This window comes from Oncorhynchus keta, chromosome 22 (assembly GCF_023373465.1).
Source record: "Oncorhynchus keta strain PuntledgeMale-10-30-2019 chromosome 22, Oket_V2, whole genome shotgun sequence".
Taxonomy (NCBI): domain Eukaryota; kingdom Metazoa; phylum Chordata; class Actinopteri; order Salmoniformes; family Salmonidae; genus Oncorhynchus; species Oncorhynchus keta.
This window is the reverse complement of record NC_068442.1, coordinates 3,729,100-3,754,191: the sequence shown is the minus strand read 5'-3', so window position 1 is coordinate 3,754,191 and position 25,092 is coordinate 3,729,100. Positions and strand designations below refer to the sequence as shown.

The 25,092-nt window shown below is 40.8% G+C and overlaps 1 protein-coding gene across 8 annotated transcripts in view; it reads right to left on the bottom strand.

Annotated features, from left to right (window-relative positions):
- The window catches only part of LOC118400937 (membrane-associated guanylate kinase, WW and PDZ domain-containing protein 2-like), a 230,215-nt gene that overhangs the window by 136,200 nt on the left and 68,923 nt on the right, over positions 1-25,092 (bottom strand). For all 8 annotated transcript variants that reach the window (XM_052474705.1, XM_052474703.1, XM_052474704.1 and 5 more), the window contains exons 3-4: positions 10,211-10,330; positions 1,933-2,157 (exon numbers count right to left, since the gene is read on the bottom strand). In XM_052474705.1, coding sequence (XP_052330665.1) covers positions 1,933-2,157; positions 10,211-10,330 — 345 coding nt within the window. The remainder of the gene's footprint in view (positions 1-1,932; positions 2,158-10,210; positions 10,331-25,092) is intronic.

Sequence of the window (25,092 nt, the reverse complement as noted above, 5' to 3'; positions counted from 1 at the left end):
TTCTAAGTGACCACAAACATTTGAATAGTAGTGTATATACAGTTGTATATACAGTTGAAGTCGGAAGTTTACATACACCTTAGCCAAATACATTTAAACACAGTTTTTCACAATTCCTGACATTTAATCCTAGTAAAAATTCCCTGTTTTAGGTCAGTTAGGATCACCACTTTATTTTAAGAATGTGAAATGTCAGAATAATAGTAGAGAGAATGATTTATTTCAGCTTTTATTTCTTTCATCACATTACCAGTGGGTCAGAAGTGTACATACACTCAATTAGTATTTGGTAGCATTGCCTTAATATCGTTTAACTTGAGTCAAACATTTTGGGTAGCCTTCCACAAGCTTCCCACAATAAGCTGGGTGAATTTTGGCCCATTCCGCCTGACAGAGCGGGTGTAACGGAGTCATGTTTGTAGGCCTCCTTGCTCGCACACGCTTTTTCAGTTCTGCCCACAAATGTTCGATAGGATTGAGGTCAGGGCTTTGTGATGGCCACTCCAATACCTTGACTTTGTTGTCCTTAAGTCATTTTGCCACAACTTGGAAGTATGCTTGGGGTCATTGTCCACTTGGAAGACCCATTTGTGACCAAGCTTTAACTTCCTGACTGATGTCTTGAGATGTTGCTTCAACATATCCACATAATTTTCTGCCATCTATTTGTGAAGTGCACCAGTCCCTCTTGCAGCAAAGCAACCCCACAACATGATGCTGCAACCCCTGTGCTTCATGGTTGGGATGGTGTTCTTCGACTTGCAAGCCTCCTCCCCTCTAAACATAACAATGGTCATTATGGCCAAACAGTTATATTTTTGTTTCATCAGACCAGAGGACATTTCTCCTAAAAGTACGATCTTTGTCCCTATGTGCAGTTGCAAACCATAGTCTGGCTTTTTTATGGCGGTTTTGGAGCTGTGGCTTTTCCATGCTGAACGGCCTTTCAGGATATGTCGATATAGGACTCGTTCCACTGTGGATATAGATACTTTTGTACCTGTTTCCTCCAGCATCTTCACAAGGTCCTTTGCTGTTGTTTCGCACCAAAGTACATTCATCTCTAAGAGACAGAACGCATCTCCTTCCTGAGCGGTTTGACGGCTGCGTGGTCCAATGGGGTTTATACTTGCGTACTATTGTTTATACAGATGATCGTGGTACCTTCAGGTGTCTGTAAATTTCTCCCAAGGATGAACCACACCTCCAATTGGCTCAAATGATTACATAATTTTCTGGAATTTCCCAAGCTGTTTAAAGGCATAGCCAACTTGGTATATGTAATCTTCTGACCCACCTGAATTGTGATACAGTGAATTATAAGTGAAATATTTTGTCTGGAAACAATTGTTGGGAAAATTACTTGTGTCATGCACAAAGTAGATGTCCTAACCGACTTGTCAAAACTATAGTTCGTTAACAAGACATTTGTGGAGTGGTTGAAAAACGAGTTTTAATGACTCCAACCTAAGTGTATGTAAACTTCTGCCTTCAACTGTATAAATATACTGTATATATATATATATATTTGTGTGCGAATAAAGCATCTGAATACTTATGTAAAACCTGTTTTTGCTTTGTCATTATGGGGTATTGTGTGTAGATTGATGAGGGAAAATGACATTTTAATCAATTTTTTAATAAGACTAACGTAACAAAATTGGAAAAAGTCAAGGTGTCTGAAAACTTTCCGAATGCAGTTAAAATATACAAATACACCAATGACATATAAAGCCAAAAATGATAAATCTTACCTTGTGACTTTTTAGATTACTTATTAGATGTTTTTAAAAATACTTTTCTGCCATACAAGATTATTATTTGATTTTCATAATTATTTTGCCACTGTATGTTTGTGTGTTTAGTGAAATTAAGAATAGGACTAGAGTCTAGGGGTCGTTTTTGTACAGAGCTCAGTTAAACGTTCCTCACCTGGCGTAATGGCCACGCCATTCTCGTTGACCACGGGAGGGCTGCAGTCCTCCTCCTCAGGCAGCTCCAGGCTGGCTCGCTGCTCCATGTTGCTAACCGACTGGTTCCTCTTCCTCTTGCCCTGGGCGCTGGGCCAGGCTCCGGGCAGCAGCGCCTCACTCACATTCAAGGGAGGGGCCGCAGGACTGGGCTCGGCTGGGGGCTTGGGAGTACCGTACAAGTTCTCTGGAGAAAGGAAAACAAACGCACATTGAGGTAGCGAGGTGCGGGTCAGTGGAACTCAAAACACAAAAATAGAGGTTGCCGCAGACTATTGCTCCACCGATCCAATACATTTATTAATCGTCAGGGCACATCGAAATCAAATCAAATCACTTTTTATTTGTCACCAGCGCCGAAATGCTTAGTTACAAGCCTTTAACCAACAATGCAGTTCAAGAAATAGTAAATAAAATATTTACTAAATTAACTTAAGTTTAAAAAATCCAATCAATCAAAAAGTAACACAAGAAATATACATAAAAATAACGAGGCTATATACAGGGGGTGCCGGTACAAAGTCAATGTGCGGGGGTACAGATTATAATCGAGGTAATTTGCAAAGTGACTATACATAGATAATAATCTGAGAGGGGGGAGGGGTGATTACTGGCCATTTGATTAGTTTAGTTGTTCAGCAGTCTTATGGCTTGGGTGTAGAAGCTGTTAAGGAGCCCTTTTGGGCCTAGACTTGGGTGACTGGAGTCTTTGACAATTTTTTGGGCCTTCCTCTGACACTGGTTAGTATATAGGTCCTGGATGAGAGAGATAGAGAGAGCGTGGGGTAACTGTGTTCCACACAACAGGGCTCTGTTCAGAGTTTAAAGCTGAGGGTGATGGAGAGAGCTCAAGTAAGGAGATGAGAGATTCAGCATGGACAAGCACAGCTACCTTTGACTGACATGCAACAATAAATGTATGGCTGAGTTCTGTATGTTTTGACAAGGTAGATTTTTTTTACTCATGATATTTAACTTTTGAAGCACAATAAGGCATTGCTATGGTGATGTTTATTTTATCTGTACATGAAATCTTCCTGTCAGGGGAAATACATTCATGATTAAATATGTCTTATGTCATTATCTCTTCAATATGAGAGAGAGAGAAAGAGAATGAGCAAGAGAATGAGAGAAATAGCAGAATAAAAAAGTGGGAAGAGGGACAGAGATCAGAGAGAGCAAGAGAAAGAGACAGATTAAACACAGCCATAGAAGTTGCATTTGATTCCTTTTATCCAAGCAGGAGAAGCCTTTAATTGCAGGCTGTGAGAAAGCCTTCTGTCTCCCTCCACAGACACACAGACACACACACGCACGCACGCGCACACACGCGCACACACGGACCCACAAACACATACACTCACTCACACACACCAAATGCCCTGAGTTTGAGATAAAGCTTCATACTGTACATCCCTTCACATATACATCTCTCTAACCTGTCTGTATATGTATAAGCAGTGTAGTGGTGGAGCATCCTACATATTCCTTCCACGTAACAGATATTCAAATGTGACAGACATCACACTGCTTGGTTAACAGTGTCACTTCCTCCCTAAGCAGCTCTTAACCTGATTTGAACTTGGGCTGGTGCGGTGACCGTAATACCTCACACTGGCAGTCATGAGTCATAACCGCAATCAAATTCCACGTGACCATTGAATCACGGTACACTCCTCTTATGCACTCTGGACATGTGTTGGTAGTCCCCAATTTTATAACGACCATCAGGTCGCTAATTGCCTGGTACTCAGCGCTCTATTGTCCCTCTAACCACTCTGACATCAATGCAAATGCCTTTGTAAATCACATCAAAAACTTGTTATCAAAAGAGTATCATGCTTTTTAAGCTCACCTTGATGATTGATCAATTTGAAGAAAGAAGTTCAACCACTGAGTGGAAAACATGGCCATTGTTGATGTTGTTTCAAAGCCAAACACAAGGAAATGGACAGCGCTTTCTAAGGCGATGATTAATTCAAAACACCCATACCATATACAAGCTTATGCATAGGTTTATATAGGAGCCCAAGCCCATTAAAAAAATAATTAAAATAATGGTTGCGCCATTATACAATACATAGCCTAATAGCCTACCACTCAGGCCTATTGTACATGGCACATTTTTTTATATTTTGAATAATTGGTCTAGCCTATACTCCAAAAGTAAATACATTCTAGTAATCGCCTTTGAGTGTGGACTGTATTATTATGCATACTGGATGGACTGTTACCTTAAGCTCCAAACTTTTATCCATGAGTCTGGGAGAGAACATATAGGCCTTGGCAAAGCGGTTTGTTCATTGATTGTGCAGGGTGGCTTACAGAGTTAGCCTACAATTACAGTGAATTTGTATTGGATTTAGTAATAGGGCATTTTATATATTTTCATAATAAATAGGCTGACACATTACCTTTAGAAACAGAATATCGCACCACCTTGCGTTTCCATCTCCTCTCGCTCCTTCATTCCTTTCTCAAGGGCACAGAGAGAGCATGGTGTTCTTATAAGCCAGACATTTCTATATGCATTCCCGTGTGATTGCGGAGTTTTGATGGTTGCCAATAAAAAGAGGAGGATCCCAGTTGCTACTATATTTATTTCTCAGCTGCTAATATTAAACAAATGCTCTACTTTAAAACCGGAAGAGCCTACTCGGCATGATCGAAAAACGAACTGCGGAAAGCAGCCTCCATTCGCTATTTGTCTTTTTTCCGCCTGCCCCTGTTCCTGCCCATTTCATAATGGGTCATTCTAGATCGAATCTAATTGAACATGTCAGTAAAGACAAGATTCAATTGAGAATAGCCTGATGGGTGAAAATATGATAATTTGATGAAAGAACAGCGCGAGGAGCCTGAGGCAAGGAACAGAGCGCAAGGTTTTTTGAGACTTTCTCAAAACATCAATAGCCTGTAGTCGCATCATGCAGCCCATATATTTTTGATTTCTAAGACATTTTCAGGGTTTGTATCAACACAACCAAAATTGCCAAATAAATCTCAATCTAGCGTGGAGAACCTGTTTTAAATTATAACTTTTACACTCAAAATAGCCACTTCGTAGGCATACCCACTCCGGAGTGGGAAAATATCCTTTCTATTTCAATAAGCTAAGTTCAATTATATTCTTCTTACGTATACCATGTAACTCAAATAATGGCATGGGACTTATAAGCATATCTTGTCTGCTAAATGTACCAGTCTACAGCCTATGGCATGGTGCATAGGTAGATAACATAGGCCGACTCATATTCTGTTCTTCTGACCTGCTAAAAATAAATTACGGATTTATTGTGATGGTGTATATTAAATTGATTAATTTGTTTTAAATTATGTAGATGCTCCAAATGAGCACATCAGCTGCTTGTTTGTGTGGAGGCATTGATATGCTAAACCTGTTTATGTTAATATGTAAAAAAAAATATTAAAAAATAAAAATAAATAAATAAAGTAAAAATATGTTTGAAAATATGCCCATATGAATAACCCCTGTGATGTAACTGGAATGATGAGATAGATGTTGTTCTTTTATGTTTAGGTTTTATTATTTCACTGCCGCACTGTGTTCCATCTTGTCTAGTCATATTGTCTCAAGAGGATCACAATGGAAATAAGTCCCAGACTTTATTGTTTGTTATCCTCTATGATTTTATTCATGTGCATGTATGTCTTATAAGTTTAATGTGTGCTTGTTTTTTTTAAATGGTCGAATTAATAAACTAAACTAAACTAAATGAACTGTCAATTACCGTGAGGCCAGCAGTCATTTACATAACAGTTAGATGGTCGCCTTGCTTCAGGTCCTTAGAAATCTATGCAGTTATTTTTTTAAATGTATTATTTCTTACATTGTTAACCCAGAAAATCGAAAGTGTTATTAAATACAGCCGGGAAGAACTATTGGCTTTTCCTTGCTGAGCGGCCTTTCAAGTTATGTCGATATAGGACTATTTTTTACTGTGGATCTAGATACTTTTGTACCTGTTTCCTCCATCTTCACAAGGTCCTTTGCTGTTGTTCTGGGATTGATCCGCACTTTTCGCACCAAAGTACCAAAGTAGGAGACAGAACGCGTCTCCTTCTTGAGCGGAATGACGGCGGCGTGGTCCCATGGTGTTTATACTTGTGTTCTATTGTTTGTACAGATGAAGGTGGTACGTTCAGGCATTTGCAAATTGCTCCCAAGGATGGACCAGACTTGTGGAGGTCTTGGCTGATTTATTTTGGTTTCCCATAATGTCAAGCAAAGAGGGACTGTGTTTGAAGGTAGGTCTTGAAATACATCCACATGTACACCTCCAATTGACTCAAATTATGTCAATTAGCCTATCAGAAGCTTCTAAAGCTGTTTAAAGGCACAGTCAACTTAGTGTTTGTAATCTTCTGACCCACTGGAATTATGATACAGTGAATTATAAGTTAAATAATCTGTCTGTAAACAATTGTAGGAAAAATTACTTCTGTCATACACAAAGCAGATGTCCTAACCGACTTGTAAAAACTATAGTTTGTTACCATGAAATTTGTGGAGTGGTTGAAAAACACGTTTCAATGACTCCAACTTAAGTGTATGTAATCTTCTGACTTCAACTGGTAGATAACCTCTTTCACTCCAGTATGCCTGCACATCTTAAATATGGTATTGGAACTGACCCTGAATAGAGCTATTTTTATTTATTGTGTATTTTTGTTCTTCCTTATGTAAATTTCAGTCCCACATTGATATTGATTACTGCATTGTTGGGTTTGGAGCTAGCAAGAAATGCATTTCACTGTACTTGTGCACATGGCATGATGACATATTATAGTGTATGTTTGGGTTTGATGCTATTCAAGACTGTGCATCTGGCTTCAGACCATGGAAGAAATCCACAGATGAACGATCTGGTTGCTCACTTAGCAGGTGTATGTATGTATGTATGTATGTATGTATGTATGTATGTATGTATGTATGTATGTGTGTATGTGTGTGTGTGTGTGTGTGTGTGTGTGTGTGTGTGTGTGTGTGTGTGTGTGTGTGTGTATATATATATCTCTTACAAACAGCAGAGGCCCACTGGGAGAAACCACCTCTTTCTGGGTGGCAGGCAGTGCCTGCGGGCACTTACATCTCAATGTGTAATGCAAATTAAAACACAAGAGGAGGGGGAAGTGCAATCTTCATGGCCGTTGTAATGCTTTTGCTATCTGATTAAATCCATTTCAACTGGCATTGCTACATGCTTCAAGAATGCCACACAGGAGATTTTGGATACTTTAGATGAGATGACAACAAACCTGTGAATGTCGATAATAAGCTAAAAAGTGAACCATCCGTTCAATCTTTTCTGAATTCGATCTGCTCTCATATGAGGGCAGTCCTTTCATATTATCATTTTTTGGGACAGGATAGACCAAAGTAAAAAGATGGAAGAGGCGCTTTCAGAAAGTGGTCCAATTCACAATGCAGCGGTATATACAGTGCATTCGGAAAGTATTCAGACCCCTTGACTTTTTCCACATTTTGTTACATTATAGCTTTATTATGATTTTTTTTAAATAAATGTAATCCTCATCAATCTACACACAATTCCCCATAATGACAAAGCAAAAACAGGTTTTTATACATTTTATTTCATGTATAAAATGTACATAAGTATTCAAACCCTTTACTCACTACTTTGTTGAAGCACCTTTGGCAGTGATTACAGTCTTCTTGGGTATGACGCTACTAGCTTGGCACACCTACAGTACCAGTCAAAAGTTTGGACACACCTACTCATTCCAGGGTTTTTCTTTATTTGTACTATTTTCTACATTGTAGAATAATAGTGAAGACATCAACTATGAAATAACACATATATAATAATTTAGTAACCAAAACAGTGTGAGGTTAAACAAATCAAAATATATTTTATATTTGAGATCCTTCAAAGTAGCCACCCTTTGCCTTGATGACAGCTTTGCACACTCTTGGCTTTCTCTCAACCAGCTTCATGAGGTAGTCACCTGGAATGCATTTCAATTAACAGGTATGCCTTGTTAAACCTTAATTTGTGGAATTTCTTTCCATCTTAATGCGTTTGAGCCAATCAGTTGTGTTGTGACAAGGTAGGGGTGGTATACAGAAGATAGCCCTATTTGATAAAAGACCAAGTCCATATTATGGCAAGAACAGCTCAAATAAGCAAAGAGAAATGCCAGTCCTACTATCATTACTTTAAGACATGAAGGTCAGTCAATCTAGAACATTTCAAGAACTTCTTTAAGTGCAGTCGCAAAAACCATCAAGCGCCATTATGAATCATTTTACATTTTTAGAAATTTGCTAAAATGCCTAACAACCTGTTTTCGCTTTGTCATTATGGGGTATTGCGTTTTTAAGTTCTAAATGAACCGAGTAAAAATCACAGAGCTTAAACCAAGTTTTAATACCCATTGGGTCATACAGCTGCATAGGACGAAGTCATATCTCCAACAGTGGTAGTATATATACCCCAATTTGGGAGGAGTCTCCTCCTTCACTCTAAACATAACATCTTTATTACTAGGCAGGAAGTCAAGTGATGCGGGCAACAAACTGTTCCTTCTCCCTTAATGTGACCTGACCTCGACCCCCGTTTCCTCACGCTATCCACCATTATCAGTGACAGCAACCGTGTGATTGCCTCTCCTCTACTCAGCACCTCCCAAAGGCCCCTGGCTCCTATCCAACCTTCATTGACCCCACCATATAAATTCCTCCTACAGATACCCATTAACTTCTGATGTATAAACCAGACTATGGCACTCCTCATGTCTCTAGTATAACTGATGATTAACAATATTTAAAGTTTAGAAATCCGAACCCATCAGCGTGTAGATTGATGAGGGAATATTTATTTAATTCATTTTAGAATAAGGCTGCAAAGTAACAAAATGTGGAAAAAGTCACGGGGTCTGAATACTTTCTGAATGCACTGTATGTGTTCTGGTCTAGCCTAGACCACTAGACCACCCCAAGCCATAGAGGACTGTCTTAGGACTGTGAATGAAATGCTTATTTATGTCAAGACAAAACCATAGCCATTCTTTGTGACAGCAGTTGAGGTCAGTGTTTTGGATAGTAGGTCTGCACAAAATGGGCAGAAAATCTAATTGCGATTTTTCCTACAATTAGATAAAAAATACTTGGGTGAACTGTTGCAATCATAGAAATAGAATGACTGTGTCAGAGAAAGGCCCTAAAAATTGTCAAAGACACCAGCCACCCTAGTCATAGACTGTTCTCTCTGCTACCGCAAGGCAAGCGGTACAGGAGCGCCAAGTCTAGGTCCAAGAGGCTTCTAAACAGCTTCTACCCCCAAGCTATAAGACTCTGAAGATCTATTCAAATGGCTACCCAGACCATTTGCATTGCTCCCCCCCTCTCTTTTACGCGGCTGCTACTCTCTGTTAATATCTATGCATAATCACTTTAATAACTCCTACATGACCTCCTCAATAACCTTGAATAACCAGTGCCCCCGCACATTGACTCTGTACCGGTACCCCCTGTATATAGCCCCGCTATTATTATTTTACTGCTGCTCTTCAACTACTTGTTTTATTATTTTATTTCTTATTCGTATTCATATTTTTTAAACGGCATTGTTGGTTAGGGGCTTGTTAGTAAGCATTTCACTGTAAGGTCTACCTGTTGTATTGGGAGCATGTGACTAATACAATATGATTTGATTATTCTAAGGTTGGTGTTGTTTAGCATGAGAACAAATGAAAAAGTCAGGTACAGTAGGAGTTTTTGTAACCAGATAGGAACCAAAGTGTTGGTTAGTGTTTCCCAGGAGACCCTAATTACATCTGAATACCGGTAGATGTTTGATTCCGACAAAGATTTTAGAATATGCATAGCCTATTCTTCTCTGATTCAGAACATGTCATTGCACAAACAACTTGCTGACATCCCACTGGTATCAGCCTGTATTAGAGCGAAATTTGGGTAGATATATTTGCCCCCTAGCTCCATAATATTTGCTAGCTAGTTAGTGAGTAGCATTAGCGGCTAGCGCAAATGTTATACTATAATACAGAAAACATGGATTTATATGAAAAATCTATGTGGGGCTTGATGTGTGTAGGTCCTGGGAAGCAGCCGCAACATGAAAGACGAAAAACGAGAAAACAATAAAAACATGTTTTTTTTTGCTATCTGGATATGTCAATATCACAATTTAGATTAGAATAGCCGTAGGGATCAGTGTCGTGGTCAGTGAACTCACCTTCATAGGTTCCACTCTCTAGCAGGGCTCCGCTTTGCTCCAGTTCCATAAAGCGCTCCACGCTCACAAAGTTATAGTCCACCCCCGGCACCTCTCCCTCCTTTGGCAGCCTGGTGGTACCTACAGAGGGAGAAGAAGAAAGGAAGAACGTTACTTGATTATCAATCGTTACAGACACAGAGGAACAGGAGGAGTGAGTATTGAGGGATCACAAGCATTGAGGAGAAGAGTAGAGAGAGAGTAAGAAGAGTCATACTTCTGATAATAATCCAAACCCAGTTCATAATTGTATGCTGTCGCAAAATGGATTGGAAAGCACCCAAGCAGTAGGATTAAATGAATACATACTTACAAAGATGTGTCGTGGTGAACCAATATACGTGAATGTGAGCCCTTCAAAACACTAGGACTTGGGTGTATGTTTATAAGAGAAAATAGCATAAGACAAGATAAGCTTTTTTTTTTTTTTCAGCTTCCACAGACATTTGTAAACAACGTATGGAACATTTTGTCAAGCGACATTGCTGATTCTCCACATGCAAATCAATCTGATGATGTTTGTGGACACACAGACCATTAACAAGCCATGAAACACACACTGCATGCGCACACACACACACACACACACACACACACACACACACACACACACACACACACACACACACACACACACACACACACACACACACACACACACACACACACACACACACACACACACACACACACACACCAGCCAGTCAGCTTATTGTGGAAACCATTGCAGAAACAGCACATTATTACCAAGCTGCAATTAGACCTACTCTAAACTCCAGACTCTGGTGTGTGTGTGTGTGTGTGTGTATGTGCGCATGCATCCGTTTAGATGTTAATACAGTAAGAGAAGTGGATTCTATGTGACAATGAGAGGCAGTGCTTGCGTCTGTCCCTCAAGTCGATATGTGTTTGCATGTGTGCCTGTGTGTGTCAAATCAAATCAGATTTTATTTATTTGTCACATGCTTCGTAACGACAGGTGTAGACGAACAGTGAAATGCTTACTTACAGGCCCTTCCCAGGTCGGGGGTTCACCTTGGGGTCATGATAGGGGCTGCACCAAATGTTTCTAAGATTCTTATAAGGTTATAAGACCCCTACCCCTTACATTTATAGGGTCCTAGACTACAGATAAACAATATATATATATATATATACACACATTATGAGGTTTAATATTGTTCCACAGTAATGTTCTAGTCTCAGCCTCGTATAAAGAAGAGATGTGTGAGTTCAGGGTGTCTGTGAAAAGAGCCTAACAGATAAAAGAGATGCAGAGACACAGAACTCCCCAGGGAGTGTAAGAGATAAGAGACGAGTCAGACATTCCACTATAAATCAACTTGGACATTTATTGGTAAGCATTTAGATAACACTAAAAGTCTTGTTTATATAGCTGTGTAGGCATGGTTTTGGTCTCATGAGTCGAAGGTAATGACGTAGTCAACATCACAGGGTTGACTACAAGCATGACAAAAGCAACTTGGGACACTTTCTACTTTGCAGAACTTACTCGGAAACATTAGTGCTTATGTTCCTGTTGTCAACTTCTGTCTGCAATTGCATTGATAAAGGTTTTTTGAACGATTTAATTACAGATATTGTCATAATGCTAATTTCACCAATGAGAAAATGATTGACATGGAACAAGGAAAATAACCCTAACACCAACAATGCAGAGAGAAAAAAAAAGATAAATAATAGAAAAGTAATAACACAAGGAGTAAATACACAAGGAGTAACAATAACTTACCTATATACTAGGTAATTGAGGTAGATATGTACATAAGTAGGGATAAAGTGAACGGGCAACAGGATAGAAAATAAACTGTAGCAGCAGCATATGTGATGAGTCAAAAGAGTTAGAGCAAAAAGGGTCAATGAAGATAGCTAAATAATTAACCAATAGCTACCCGGACTAACTATTTAGCAATCTTAATGCTTGGGGGTAGAAACTGTTCAGGGTTCTGTTATTTTCAGACTTGATGAATCGGGCCGCTTGCCATTCGGTAGCAGAGAGAACAGTCTATGACTTGGGTGGCCGGAGTCTTTGACAATATTTAGGACCTTACTCTGACACCGCCTGGTGTAGATGTCCTGGATTGCAGGGAGCTCGGCCCCAGTGATGTACTGGGCTGTACACACAGAGAGGGCGAGGGAGCGAGCGAGAAAACAGGATTTGATTCCACTGTGGGTTGTCTACGTCGTCTTTTTCTATCCATTGATTGGATTGCTTATTTCTATTCTCTGTCAAATTTGCTCAAGCAAATGCTTTTCACACACATTCAATACAGTTTTTACTGTATCTCTTTCTATCTAACTTATTGAGGATATGAGTGCCCATGCCGAATCATTTCAGCCTCCTGAGGAGGAAGAGGCGTTTTCATGCCTTCTTCATGACTGTGTTGGTGTGTGTGGACTATGATAATTCCTTAGTGATTTAGACACGAGGAACTTGGAGCTCTCGACCCGCTCCACAACAGTCCTATCGATGTGGACGTGCTCGGTCCACCGTTTCTTGTAGTCCACGATCAGCTCCTTTGTCTTGCTGACGTTGAGGGAGAGGGTGGTGTCTGGCACCACACTGCCATGTCACTGACTTCCTCCCTATTGGCTGTCTTGTCGTTGGTCAGGTCAACCACCGTCGTGTTGTCAGCAAACTTAATGATGGTGTTGGAGTCGTGCCCTATCATAGGTGAACAGTGAGTACAGGAGGGGAAGAGTACACACCCTTGACGGGACCCCGCCGTGTTCAGGGTCAGCATGGTGGATGTGTTGTTGCCCAAGCTGTACTGAGCAAGTAGGCTAACAGTAGGCCTACTATTGAAACAGATACATAAATGAGGCTGTGAACTGAGTCATTAATTCACAGGTTTCTGATCCCCCCCCCCAAAAAAAAAAAAAAACGTCCATAACAATGCTTAAACCACATTAAACCTCATCAGGAGGTTTTGAGGTCCGATTTTTTTTTTGTATAGTTAACCTTTAATTCTAGTGCACTCTTGTTTGGATAGTGGTGTTTCTGTAGCACATGAGGTGGAGTTTGCAAAATAAATAGCTTGTGGATTGGTGCAAATAATCATGATATCATTCTGGCAGGTAGGCATAAAATACTTTGTAGCTAGTTAACATTTAATAGAGAAGGTTTTTGGGAAAGCCCTTCCATCTACCAGAAGACGGTTAGGCCTGTCATTAGCGTCACTATATTTTCCCTGTTCCTTAATTGTTTGAACCTTTACTTCATATAGCCAGCCGTCCCACAATAGAAAGGTGGAGGCAATTATTTTATAAAGACTTCCTCATATATGTTCTCCTGTCCTATTGGTTTTCTTTAAACTTTCTTTCATTTTCTACTCTAGCAGCCAAAGGCATTATCCTCGTCATATTAGCAACCCATGATAGTTGTTGCATCTTTAGATCTCCCCTCTTTCTAACAGAAATCGCTTTTTGCATTTTGAAACATTTGCGCTAAGGCTTACCACCGTGTGCACATTGCTGCATATAAAATGTGAAGAAATAAGTGTATCAGCATTTTAAGCAAAACATTCTGGGCCTGGTTTCCCAAAAGCATTTTAAGGCTAAGTTGAAATTAGAACCATAGGATCCTATGGTTCTAACAATTAACTTAGCCAAAGATGCTTTTGGGAAACCAGGCCCAGATCTGTCCCATTAGCATTAGGGGTATACTGGGCCTCCACTACTATGATAAGCATTGTGGGGATTAACGAGTATATGCAATACCCACTGAAAAATAAGTGCACTACACCACTACATTATACTGTATCAATTAATCTGTTTGCCCATAATCATCTATTCAGCCAGCCAGAGATGTTCAACTTCCCTGCCATGATGTACTAACAAGAATGATATTTGAAGCCATCATAAAGGATGGTTTACAGGTTTGTTTACGGAAGAAGCTGTGAAATTATATCAGTACTAGCTAGCTAACTAACCAGTTAGCTTGGTGATTAAAGGGGTTTATGCTATGTGGTTGACAACCCTTAAACCTCTTAGATGTAAGGTCCCCTTTCTAACATTTTCCCTTATAAATCGATCTGTTTATACAGTAGGTCGAAATGGCTTACATTGAGCGATAGCCCTGGTTCCTATGGACACAGAGCCTGTGTTACATAGGATGTGAAATCTGAAACCACTTGAAGCTGGGATGTCTCCACTAACATTTCCTTCGCTCTTCCGACTGTCCATCAATTCCTGGGTGAACCCTACATTACAGCCAAGGACATGCACATGCCTGCAAGTGTTACATCGTAGCAACAGTAGAGAGTGCTTTCATCACGGTAGCATATTCAGAGATCAATTTATTTCCATTAATCTAAAATAATTCATAGATTTTAAACAAAAAAACACTTTCTGTTTGTCATAGACAGACAATAGTAATATGAGATGAAAGGTGAGTTCCTAACGAGTTCAGGAAGCCAAGCTAGATCTATGTGAGACATTCACAGCGATGGGGGCAGATGTTTTGATCATGCGAGACCTTTCGGAAATATGCACATTTTCTCTAACACTAAACATACAAATATGTATTTTACAGTTAGAAGGAAGGTGAACTCTTATAGTTAGTATAGGAAGTTGTATAATTTGATAATGCTATATTTAGGAAACATTTACAAGTCATTTCAAGCCTTATTCATACACTCTTGTTGAATAGGAGCTACATCATATTGGGGTGGCAGGGAAGCCTCGTGGTTAGAGCGTTGGACTAGCAACCGGAAGGTTGCAAGTTCAAATCCCCAAGCTGACAAGGTACAAATCTGTCGTTCTGCCCCTGACCAGGCAGTTAACCCACTGTTCGTTCCTAGGCCGTCATTGAAAATAAGAATCTGTTCTTAACTGACTTGCCCAGTTAAATAAAGATAAAAAATATATATATATGTAAAATATTTTCATATTTGTACTTAGTACTTGAACTTGTGTCCTCAAAAGCGACTACACCTCAGCAATGTATAATTATTTGTAACAGAAAGGTGAGATTTTAACCTTTCTTTGAATATGCAGCATTACTAGTTATTGTTTATGGCCCTCATCTCATGATAAATCATTACTTTTGGGAATCACGTAGATGACATTTTTGATTACATTTAACTGGTTAATGCACGATCACTACTAGCTAGCTAACCAACTAGCCCCACTTAGCTCAGTGCTTGACAGTCATTTTGTATTGCTAGCACTACCAGCTAGCTAGCAGTTTGACACCCCATAATGTGCCACCACTATTAGCTATAGTCTGGATACATTACATTTTTAACAATGCTTTTTTCTGATGAAAATTTGTTAATTTCATCTGCCATGGAGTCCAGTTTCACAATATTACCTTATGACCCACATTATTGATGTAGTTTTGAAGTTATCACAGAAAAACAGGACTTAGTTGAGGGCATTTTTCAACCTGACAGCTCCTATTAGTTCTCGAGTACCATTTTACCAAGTCACCTTCCGAATGTTCTATTCCCAGCCGATTATTCTGCATCATAATGCTAGATGCACTGTTGTTAGTAATTAGATCTACCCACGTAAACCTTGTGGGTTTGCCTCAGGTAACTTGATATTAATAACGGCTACTTGGTGAGACAATCACAAAAAATTAAAAAATGTCAAGATTATGTTATAATACTTTTATTGCATCCAATGGTTGTTTTATGCAACAGAATATAGTATTTTGTTAACTAATATGTGTGTTCTACTGAGGATGGGCTTCTGGGAGATAACACTGACAGGAGATTTTCAAATTATTTTGGGTGATAAAACCTAAAGAGCATTCCAGAGCATGAGTTCATTTTATGTTCTATACCGTACCAGAGAGAGATGGTTCCAGTTTTGAGTCAAAGGGACAGACACTGGTATCTACACAATGAAAACTGTTGACACAGCAGATACTGTCTGCTATGTATTATAGGTATCTTTCATACAAATCTTAACCTTGTGACCCATTCTATATATCTGTTGTTCGCCTTCTAGGTTTAAAGGGGTGTATCTTGGCTATAAAATACCTTTGTACTTTTGTCTCGGGGCTCTCAACGAATCATCTTAGCGTGATTCGTCGACCAGCCATCGCTATTGCAAAGCTCTCACTAATAAAGATTCAGTTTAAGTATAACTCTGTCTCTCCTCATTTGATAATATAGAAATTAACGACCACAAGACCTCCAGGCTGTTTAAGGGCTATTTGACCAAGAAGAGTAATGGAGTTCTGTATCAGATGACTTGGCCTCCACAATCACCCGACCTCAACCCAATTGAGATGGTTTGGTATGAGTTGGACAGCAGAATGAAGGAAAAGCAGCCAATAAGTGCTCAGCATATGTGGGAATTCCTTCAAGACTGTTGGAAAAGCATTCCAGGGGAAGGTGGTTGAGAGTATGCCAAGAGTGTGCAAAGCTGTCATGAAGGCAAAGGGTGACTACATTGAAGAATTTAAAATATAAAATATATTTAGATTGATTTAACACTTTTTTGGTTACTACATGATTCCATATGTATAATTTCATAATCTTGATGCCTTCAGTATTATTTTACAATGTAGAAAATAGTAAAGATAAAGGAAGATCCTGAAATAAGTAGGTGAGTCCCAAACTTTTGACTGGTACTATATGTATAGGTGTAAGGTGACTAGGCATCAGGCTATACACTATACACACAAAAGTACACTGCTTCAAATGAGTGGATTCGGCGATTTCAGCCACACCCATTGATGACAGGTGTATAAAATCAAGCACACGGCCATGCAATCTCCATAGACAAACATTGGCATTAGAATGGCCTTACTGAAGAGCTCAGTGTCTTTCACCGTCTAAGGATGCCACATTACCAACAAGTCAGTTCATCAAATTTCTGCCCTGCTAGAGCTTCTGCGGTCAACTGCAGCTGTTAGTGTGAAGTGGAAACGTCTAAGAGCAGCAACGGTCCAGCCACAAGCTCACAGAACAGGACCGCCGAGTGCTGAAACGTGTAAACATCGTCTGTCCTTGGTTGCAACACTCACTACCGGGTTCCAAACTGCCTCTGGAAGCAACATCAGCACAATAACTGTTTGTTGGGAGCTTCATGAAACGGGTTTCCAAGGCCGGGCAGCCGCACACACAAGCTTAATATCGCCATGCGTAATGCTACGCGTCGGCAAGAGTGGTGTAAATCTCGCCACCATTGAATTATGCAGCGAAGGAAAAACATTCTCTGGGGTGATTATGCTTCACTATCTGTTAGACTGATAGACAAATCTGGGTTTGGCATTGCCAGGAGAATGCTACCTGCCCCAATGCATTGTGCTAACTGTTAAGTTTGGGAGGCTGAATAATAGTCTGGGACGGTTTTCATAGTTCTGGCTAGGCCCCTTAGTTCCAGTGAAGGGGAAATCTTAACGCTACAGCATACAATGACAATCTAGGCAATTCTGTGCCTCCAAATTTGTGGCAACAGTTTGGGGAAGGGCACTTCCTGTTTCAGCATGACAATGCCCCCGTGCACAAAGCGAGGTCCATGGGCCAAAGACTTATTAGGTTTTCATTTACACCAACAAGCAGGTGTCCACATACATTTGGTAATGCAGTGTATGGTAAACTGAATACTGCACAGTGAGGGAAAAAAAGTATTTGATCCCCTGCTGATTTTGTACGTTTGCCCACTGACAAAGAAATGATCAGTCTATCATTTTAATGGTAGGTTTATTTGAACAGTGAGAGACAGAATAACAACAACAAAAATCCAGATTAACGCATGTCAAAAATGTTATAAATTGATTTGCATTTTAATGAGGGAAATAAGTATTTGACCCCTCTGCAAAACATGACTTAGTACTTGGTGGCAAAACCCTTGTTGGCAATCAGAGGTCAGATGTTTCTTGTAGTTGGCCACCAGGTTTGCACACATCTCAGGAGGGATTTTGTCCCACTCCTCTTTGCAGATCTTCTCCAAGTCATTAAGGTTTTGAGGCTGATGTTTGACAACTCGAACCTTCAGCTCCCTCCACAGATTTTCTAAGCGATTAAGGTCTGGAGACTGGTTAGGCCACTCCAGGACCTTAATGTGCTTCTTCTTGAGCCACTCCTTTGTTGCCTTGGCCGTGTGTTTTGGGTCATTGTCATGCTGGAATACCCATCCACGACCCATTTCCAATGCCCTGGCTGGGGGAAGGAGGTTCTCACCCAAGATTTGACAGTACATGGCCCCGTCCATTGTCCCTTTGATGCAGTGAAGTTGTCTTGTCCCCTTAGCAGAAAAACACCCCCAAAGCATAACGTTTCCACCTCCATGTTTGGAGGTGTTTGGTGGATGTTATTATGCCACCAATAATAACATGTTTCCAGTTTGGTGTGACCAAACGAAGTCTTCCGACTAGCTTGGAAAGACAGTACCGTGCAGTACCGAAGAGCCCTTACTGCTGCTCGATCATCCTATTTTTCAACTTAATTGTGGAAAATAAGAACAATCCGAAATTCCTTTTTGATACTGTCGCAAAGCTAACTAAAATGCAGCATTCCCCAAGAGAGGATGGCTTTCACTTCAGCAGTGATAAATTCATGAACTTCTTTGAGGAAAAGATCATGATTATTAGAAAGCAAATTACGGACTCCTCTTTAAATCTGCGTATTCCTCAGTTGTCCTGAGTCTGCACAACTCCTGCCAGGACCTAGGATCAAGAGACGCTCAAGTGTTTTAGTACTATATCTCTTGACACAATAATGAAAATAATCATGGCCTCTAAACCTTCAAGCTGCATACTGGACCCTATTCCAACTAAACTACTGAAAGAGCTGCTTCCTGTGCTTGGCCCTCCTATGTTGAACATAATAAATGGCTCTCTATCCACCGGATGTGTACCAAACTCACTAAAAGTGGCAGTAATAAAGCCTCTCTTGAAAAAGCCAAACCTTGACCCAGAAAATATTTTTAAAAACAAAATTGGCCTATATCGAATCTTTCATTCCTCTCAAAAATGTTAGAAAAGGCTGTTGCGCAGCAACTCACTGCCTTCCTGAAGACAAACAATGTATACGATACCATCGATCACCAAATTATTTTGGAGAGAGTGGAAACCCAAATTGGTCTACACGGACAAGTTCTGGCCTGGTTTAGATCTTATCTGTCGGAAAGATATCAGTTTGTCTCTGTGAATGGTTTGTCCTCTGTCAAATCAACTGTAAATTTCGGTGTTCCTCAAGGTTCCGTTTTAGGACCACTATTGTTTTCACTATATATTTTACCTCTTGGGGATGTCATTCGAAAACATAATGTTAACTTTCACTGCTATGCGGATGACACACAGCTGTACATTTCAATGAAACATGGTGAAGCCCCAAAATTGCCTTCGCTAGAAGCATGTGTTTCAGACATAAGGAAGTGGATGGCTGCAAACTTTCTACTTTTAAACTCGGACAAAACAGAGATGCTTGGTCTAGGTCCCAAGAAACAAAGAGATATTCTGTTGAATTTGACAATTAATCTTAATGGCTGTACAGTCATCTCAAATAAAACTGTGAAGGACCTCGGCGTTACTCTGGACCCTGATTTCTCTTTTGAAGAACATATCAAGACTGTTTCAAGGACAGCTTTTTCCCACCTATACGTAACATTGCAAAAATCAGAAACTTTCTGTCCAAAAATGATGCAGAAAAATTCATCCATGCTTTTGTCACTTCTAGGTTAGACTACTGCAATGCTCTACTTTCTGGCTACCCGGATAAAGCACTAAATAAACTTCAGTTAGTGCCAAATACGGCTGCTAGAATCCTGACTAGAACCCAAAAATTTGATTATATTACTCCAGTGCTAGCCTCCCTACACTGGCTTCCTGTCAAGGCAAGGGCTGATTTCAAGGTTTTACTGCTAACCTACAAAGCATTGCATGGGCTTGCTCCTACCTATCTCTCTGATTTGGTCCTGCCGTACATACCTACACGTACGCTACGGTCACAAGACGCAGGCCTCCTAATTGTCCCTAGAATTTCTAAGCAAACAGTTGGAGGCAGGGCTTTCTCCTATAGAGCTCCATTTTATGGAACGGTCTGCCTACCCATGTAAGAGACGCAAACTCGGTCTCAACCTTTAAGTCTTTACTGAAGACTCATTTCTTCAGTGGATCATATGATTGAGTGTAGTCTGGCCCAGGAGTGGGAAGGTGAACGGAAAGGCTCTGGAGCAACGAACCACCCTTGCTGTCTCTGCCTGGCCGGTTCCCCTCTTTCCACTGGGATTCTCTGCCTCTAACCCTATTACAGGGGCTGAGTCACTGGCTTACTGGGGCTCTTTCATACCGTCCCTGGGAGGGTTGTGTCACCTGAGTGGGTTGAGTCAGTGATGTGATCATCCTGTCTGGGTTGGCGCCCCCCCTTGGGTTGTGCCGTGGCGGAGATCTTTGTGGGCTATACTCGGCCTTGTCTCAGGATGGTAAGTTGGTGGTTGAAGTTATCCCTCTAGTGGTGTTGGGGCTGTGCTTTGGCAAAGTGGGTGGGGTTATATCCTTCCTGTTTGGCCCTATCGGGGGGTGTCCTCGGATGTCTCAGACTTCAGTATTTATGCTGCAGTAGTTTATGTGTTGGGGGGCTAGGGTCAGTTTGTTATATCTGGAGTACCTCTCCTGTCCTATTCGGTGTCCTGCGTGAATTTAAGTGTGCTCTCTCTAATTCTGTCTTTCTTTCCCTCTCTCGGAGGACCTGAGCCCTAGGACCATGCCTCAGGACTACCTGACATGATGACTCCTTGCTGTCCCCAGTCCACCTGGCCGTGCTGTTGCTCCAGTTTCAACTGCACTGCCTTATTATTATTGGACCATGCTGGTCATTTATGAACATTTGAACATCTTGGCCATGTTCTGTTATAATCTCTGGCACAGCCAGAAGAGGACTGGCCACTCCACAGCCTGGTTCCTCTCTAGGTTTCTTCCTCGGTTTTGGCCTTTCTAGGGAGTTTTTCCTAGCCACCGTGCTTCTACACCTGCATTGCTTGCTGTTTGGGGTTTTAGGCTGGGTTTCTGTACAGCACTTTGAGATATCAGGTGATGTACGAAGGGCTATATAAATACATTTGATTTGATGTTTGACGGTGGGGATGGTGTTCTTGGGGTCATAGGCAGCATTCCTCCTCCTCCAAACACGGCGAGTTGAATGAAAGAGCTCCATTTTGGTCTCATCTGACCAAAATACTTTCACCCAGTTGGCCTCTGAATCATTCAGATGTTCATTGGCAAACTTCAGACGGGCATGTGTATGTGCTTTCTTGAGCAGGGGGACCTTGCAGGCGCTGTAGGATTTCAGTCCTTCATGGCGTAGTGTGTTACCAATTGTTTTCTTGGTGACTATGGTCCCAGCTGCCGTGAGATCATTGACAAGATCCTCCCGTGTAGTTCTGGGCTGATTCCTCAACGTTCTCATGCTCATTGCAACTCCACGAGGTGAGATCTTGCATGGAGCCCCAGGCCGAGGGAGATTGACAGTTCTTTTGTGTTTCTTCCATTTGCAAATAATCGCACCAACTGTTGTCACCTCACTAAACTGCTTGGCGATGGTCTTGTAGCCCATTCCAACCTTGTGTAAGGTCTACAATCTTGTCCCTGACATCCTTGGAGAGCTCTTTGGTCTTGGCAATGGTGGAGAGTTTGGAATCTGATTGATTGATTGCTTCTGTGGACAGGTGTCTTTTATACAGTTAACAAGCTGAGATTAGGAGCAGTCGTTACCTGTATAAAAGACACCTGGGAGCCAAACATTTTCCTGATTGAGAGGGGGTCAAATACTTATATCCCCCATTAAGGTGCAAATCAATTTATAACATTTTTGACATTTTTTTATTTATTTATTTTTATTCTGTCTCTCACTGTTCAAATAAACCTACCATTAAAATTACCGATAATTTCTTTGTTAGTGGGCAAACGTACAAAATCAGCAGGGGACCAAATACTTTTTTCCCTCACTGTAGCAGCAGCGTTAATTATGATTGTATGTGAGTGTGTGTGTGTAGATTCATTATAAATGTGTGTGCATGATATGTGCGCGTGAGTGTGTAGAGTCCTGTGAGTGTGCATAGAGGCAAGGGTCAAGTCAGATAGTCCGTGCAGTCATTCTGTTTCAGTTTTTTTCAGGGGTTTGTGTAGCCATTCTTTTAGCTATTTAGCAGTCTTATGGCTTGGGGATAGAAGCGGTTCAGGAGCCTGTTAGCGTCAGACTTGATGCACTGGTGCCACTTGCCGTGCGGAAGCAGAGAAAATAGTCTATGACTTAGGTGGCTAGAGTTCTTAACAATTTTCCGGGCCTTACTTTCACACCGCCTGATATAGAGACCCTGGATGACAGGGAGCTTGGGCCCAGTGATGTACTGGGCTGTCCACACCACCCTCTGTAGCACCATGTGATGGAGAGTGGTGTTGTTTCCATACCAAGCAGTAATGCAACCAATCAAGATGTTCTCAATGGTGCAGCTGTATAACTTTTGGAGGATTTGAGGGCCCATGCCAAACCTTTTCAACATCCTGAGGGGGAAGAGGCTCTGTCGTTCCTTCTTCACAACTGTGTGTGTGTGATTGGACAATTTAAAGTCCTCAATGATTTGGACACTGGGGAACCTGAAGCTGTCAAACCACCCCCCTTCAGAATGGTTTTTGTGGATGGGGATATGGTTGTTGTCCCGTTACTACACTGCCAGGTCACTGACCTCCTCCCTGTACGCTGTCTCATCTTCGCTGGTGAACAGCTCTATCATCGTTGTGTCAGCAGCAAATTGTGTTAGAACAAGGAGTATATGAGGGGACAAAGTACACACCCCTGTGGGTTCCCCATGTTGAGGATCAGCATGGTGGAGATGATGTTGCCTACCTACACTCACCACCTAGGGTCGGACCGGCAGAAAGTCCAGGATCCAGTGGCAGAGGGAGGTGTTCAGTCCCAGGGTCCTAAGCTTGGTGACAAGCTTGCAGGGGACATGGTGTTGAACGCTGAGCTGTAGTCAATGTGACAGCATTCTAACATACAGTTGAAGTCGGAAGTTTACATACAGTGGGGCAAAAATGTATTTAGTCAGCCACCAATTGTGCAAATTCTCCCACTTAAAAAGATGAGAGGCCTGTAATTTTCATCATAGGTACACTTCAACTATGATAGACAAAATGAAAAAAAAAATCCAGAAACTCACATAACTTCTTATGGGCAGGTGGGACGGTAGCGTGGTGAAATTACAGAGCACGAAATTCAAACTACAGTATTATAAATATTTAACTTTCATAAAATCACAAGCGTAATACATCAAAATCAAGCTTAATTTATTGTTAATCCAGCCTCTGTGTCAGATCTCAAAAAGGCTTTACGGCGAAAGCAAACCATGCGATTATCTGAGGACAGCACCCCGCATACAGAAGCATGAAAAACATTTTTCAACCAGGCAGGTGCGACACGAAAGTCAGAAATAGAAACCTGATGATCTTCTTCTGTTGGCACTCCAAAAGGTCCCAGTTACATCACAAATGGGCCTTTTGTTCGATAATGTCCTTCTTAGCTGGCGCGCTTCAGTCAATAATCCACCGAGTTTCCCTCCATCAAAATGCATACAAAATGAATCCCAAACGTTAATAATAACTAATAATAATCATTTCCAAACAAGTGAAACAACGTTTATAAACAAACCATACCCTAATACGTAAATAAATGATCAAATTTAAGATGGAGAATCGTTATTGTCTTTACCGGAGAAAAATACAAAAGCAAAACTACAGTGAAAATGGGAGCCACCCAGAAAAACTACAATTTCTGGCTGATTTTTCCAAAAACCAGCCTGAAACTCTTTCTAATGGAAGCCATAGGAACTGCAATCTGGGAGGACTTGGCCTTATAATAAAAGTGATAGCCATTGAAATTAGTGGTAGACTGATTTTGTTTTGGGGGAGGGGGGTGGTTTGTCCTCTGGGTTTCGCCTGGCATATCAGTTCTGTTATACTCACAAACATAATGAAACCGTAGAGTGTTTTCTATCCAAATCTACCAATTATATGCATATCCTAGCTTCTGTGCCTAAGTAACAGGCAGTTTACTTTGGGCACAATTTTCATCAGGCCGTAAAAATACTGCACCCTAACCAAGAGAGGTTAACTTGGGTCAAACGTTTCGGGTAGCCTTCCACAAGCTTCCCACAATAAATTGGGTGAATTTTGGCCCATTCCTCCTGACAGAGCAGGTGTAACTGAGTCCGGTTTGTAGGCCTCCTTGCTCGCACACGCTCTTTCAGTTCTGCCCACACATTTTCTATAGGATTGAGGTCAGGACTTTGTTGTCCTTAAGCCATTTTGTCACAGCTTTGGAAGTATGCTTGGGGTCATTGTCCATTTGGAAGACCCATTTGCGACCAAGCTTTAACTTTCTGACTGATTTCTTGAGATGTTGATTCAATATATCCACATAATTTTCCTGCCTCATGTCGCCATCTATTTTGTGAAGTATGCCTGCAGATTGGAAGGAGAGAAGGAAACGTTACTTTTTTAGATCCGTTAGTAAAATATGTTTTTGCTTCTCCTGCTAATCCAATTGTTTAAATAATTGCATATTAATTGAAGATATTTGTCTTTGATTTATTTATTTTTTGTGATCAACATTTTACAAATACACGTAAGGACGGATCACTTTACAAATACTAGCCGAAATGACAACATTAACATACAATACAACTTTTTACATATTGTTAGGAGTGAATTATTTGAGTGCACAATATGACATTTACAGAAAGGAAGTAGAGTTTACAATAAAATATATTCTATATTACTCTCAGAAAAGAAAATGTTGTCCAACCAATCCCCTACCATGTTGGTCCAATGCTTGGTGAAGAGTTTTTATTATCCGATACATTTT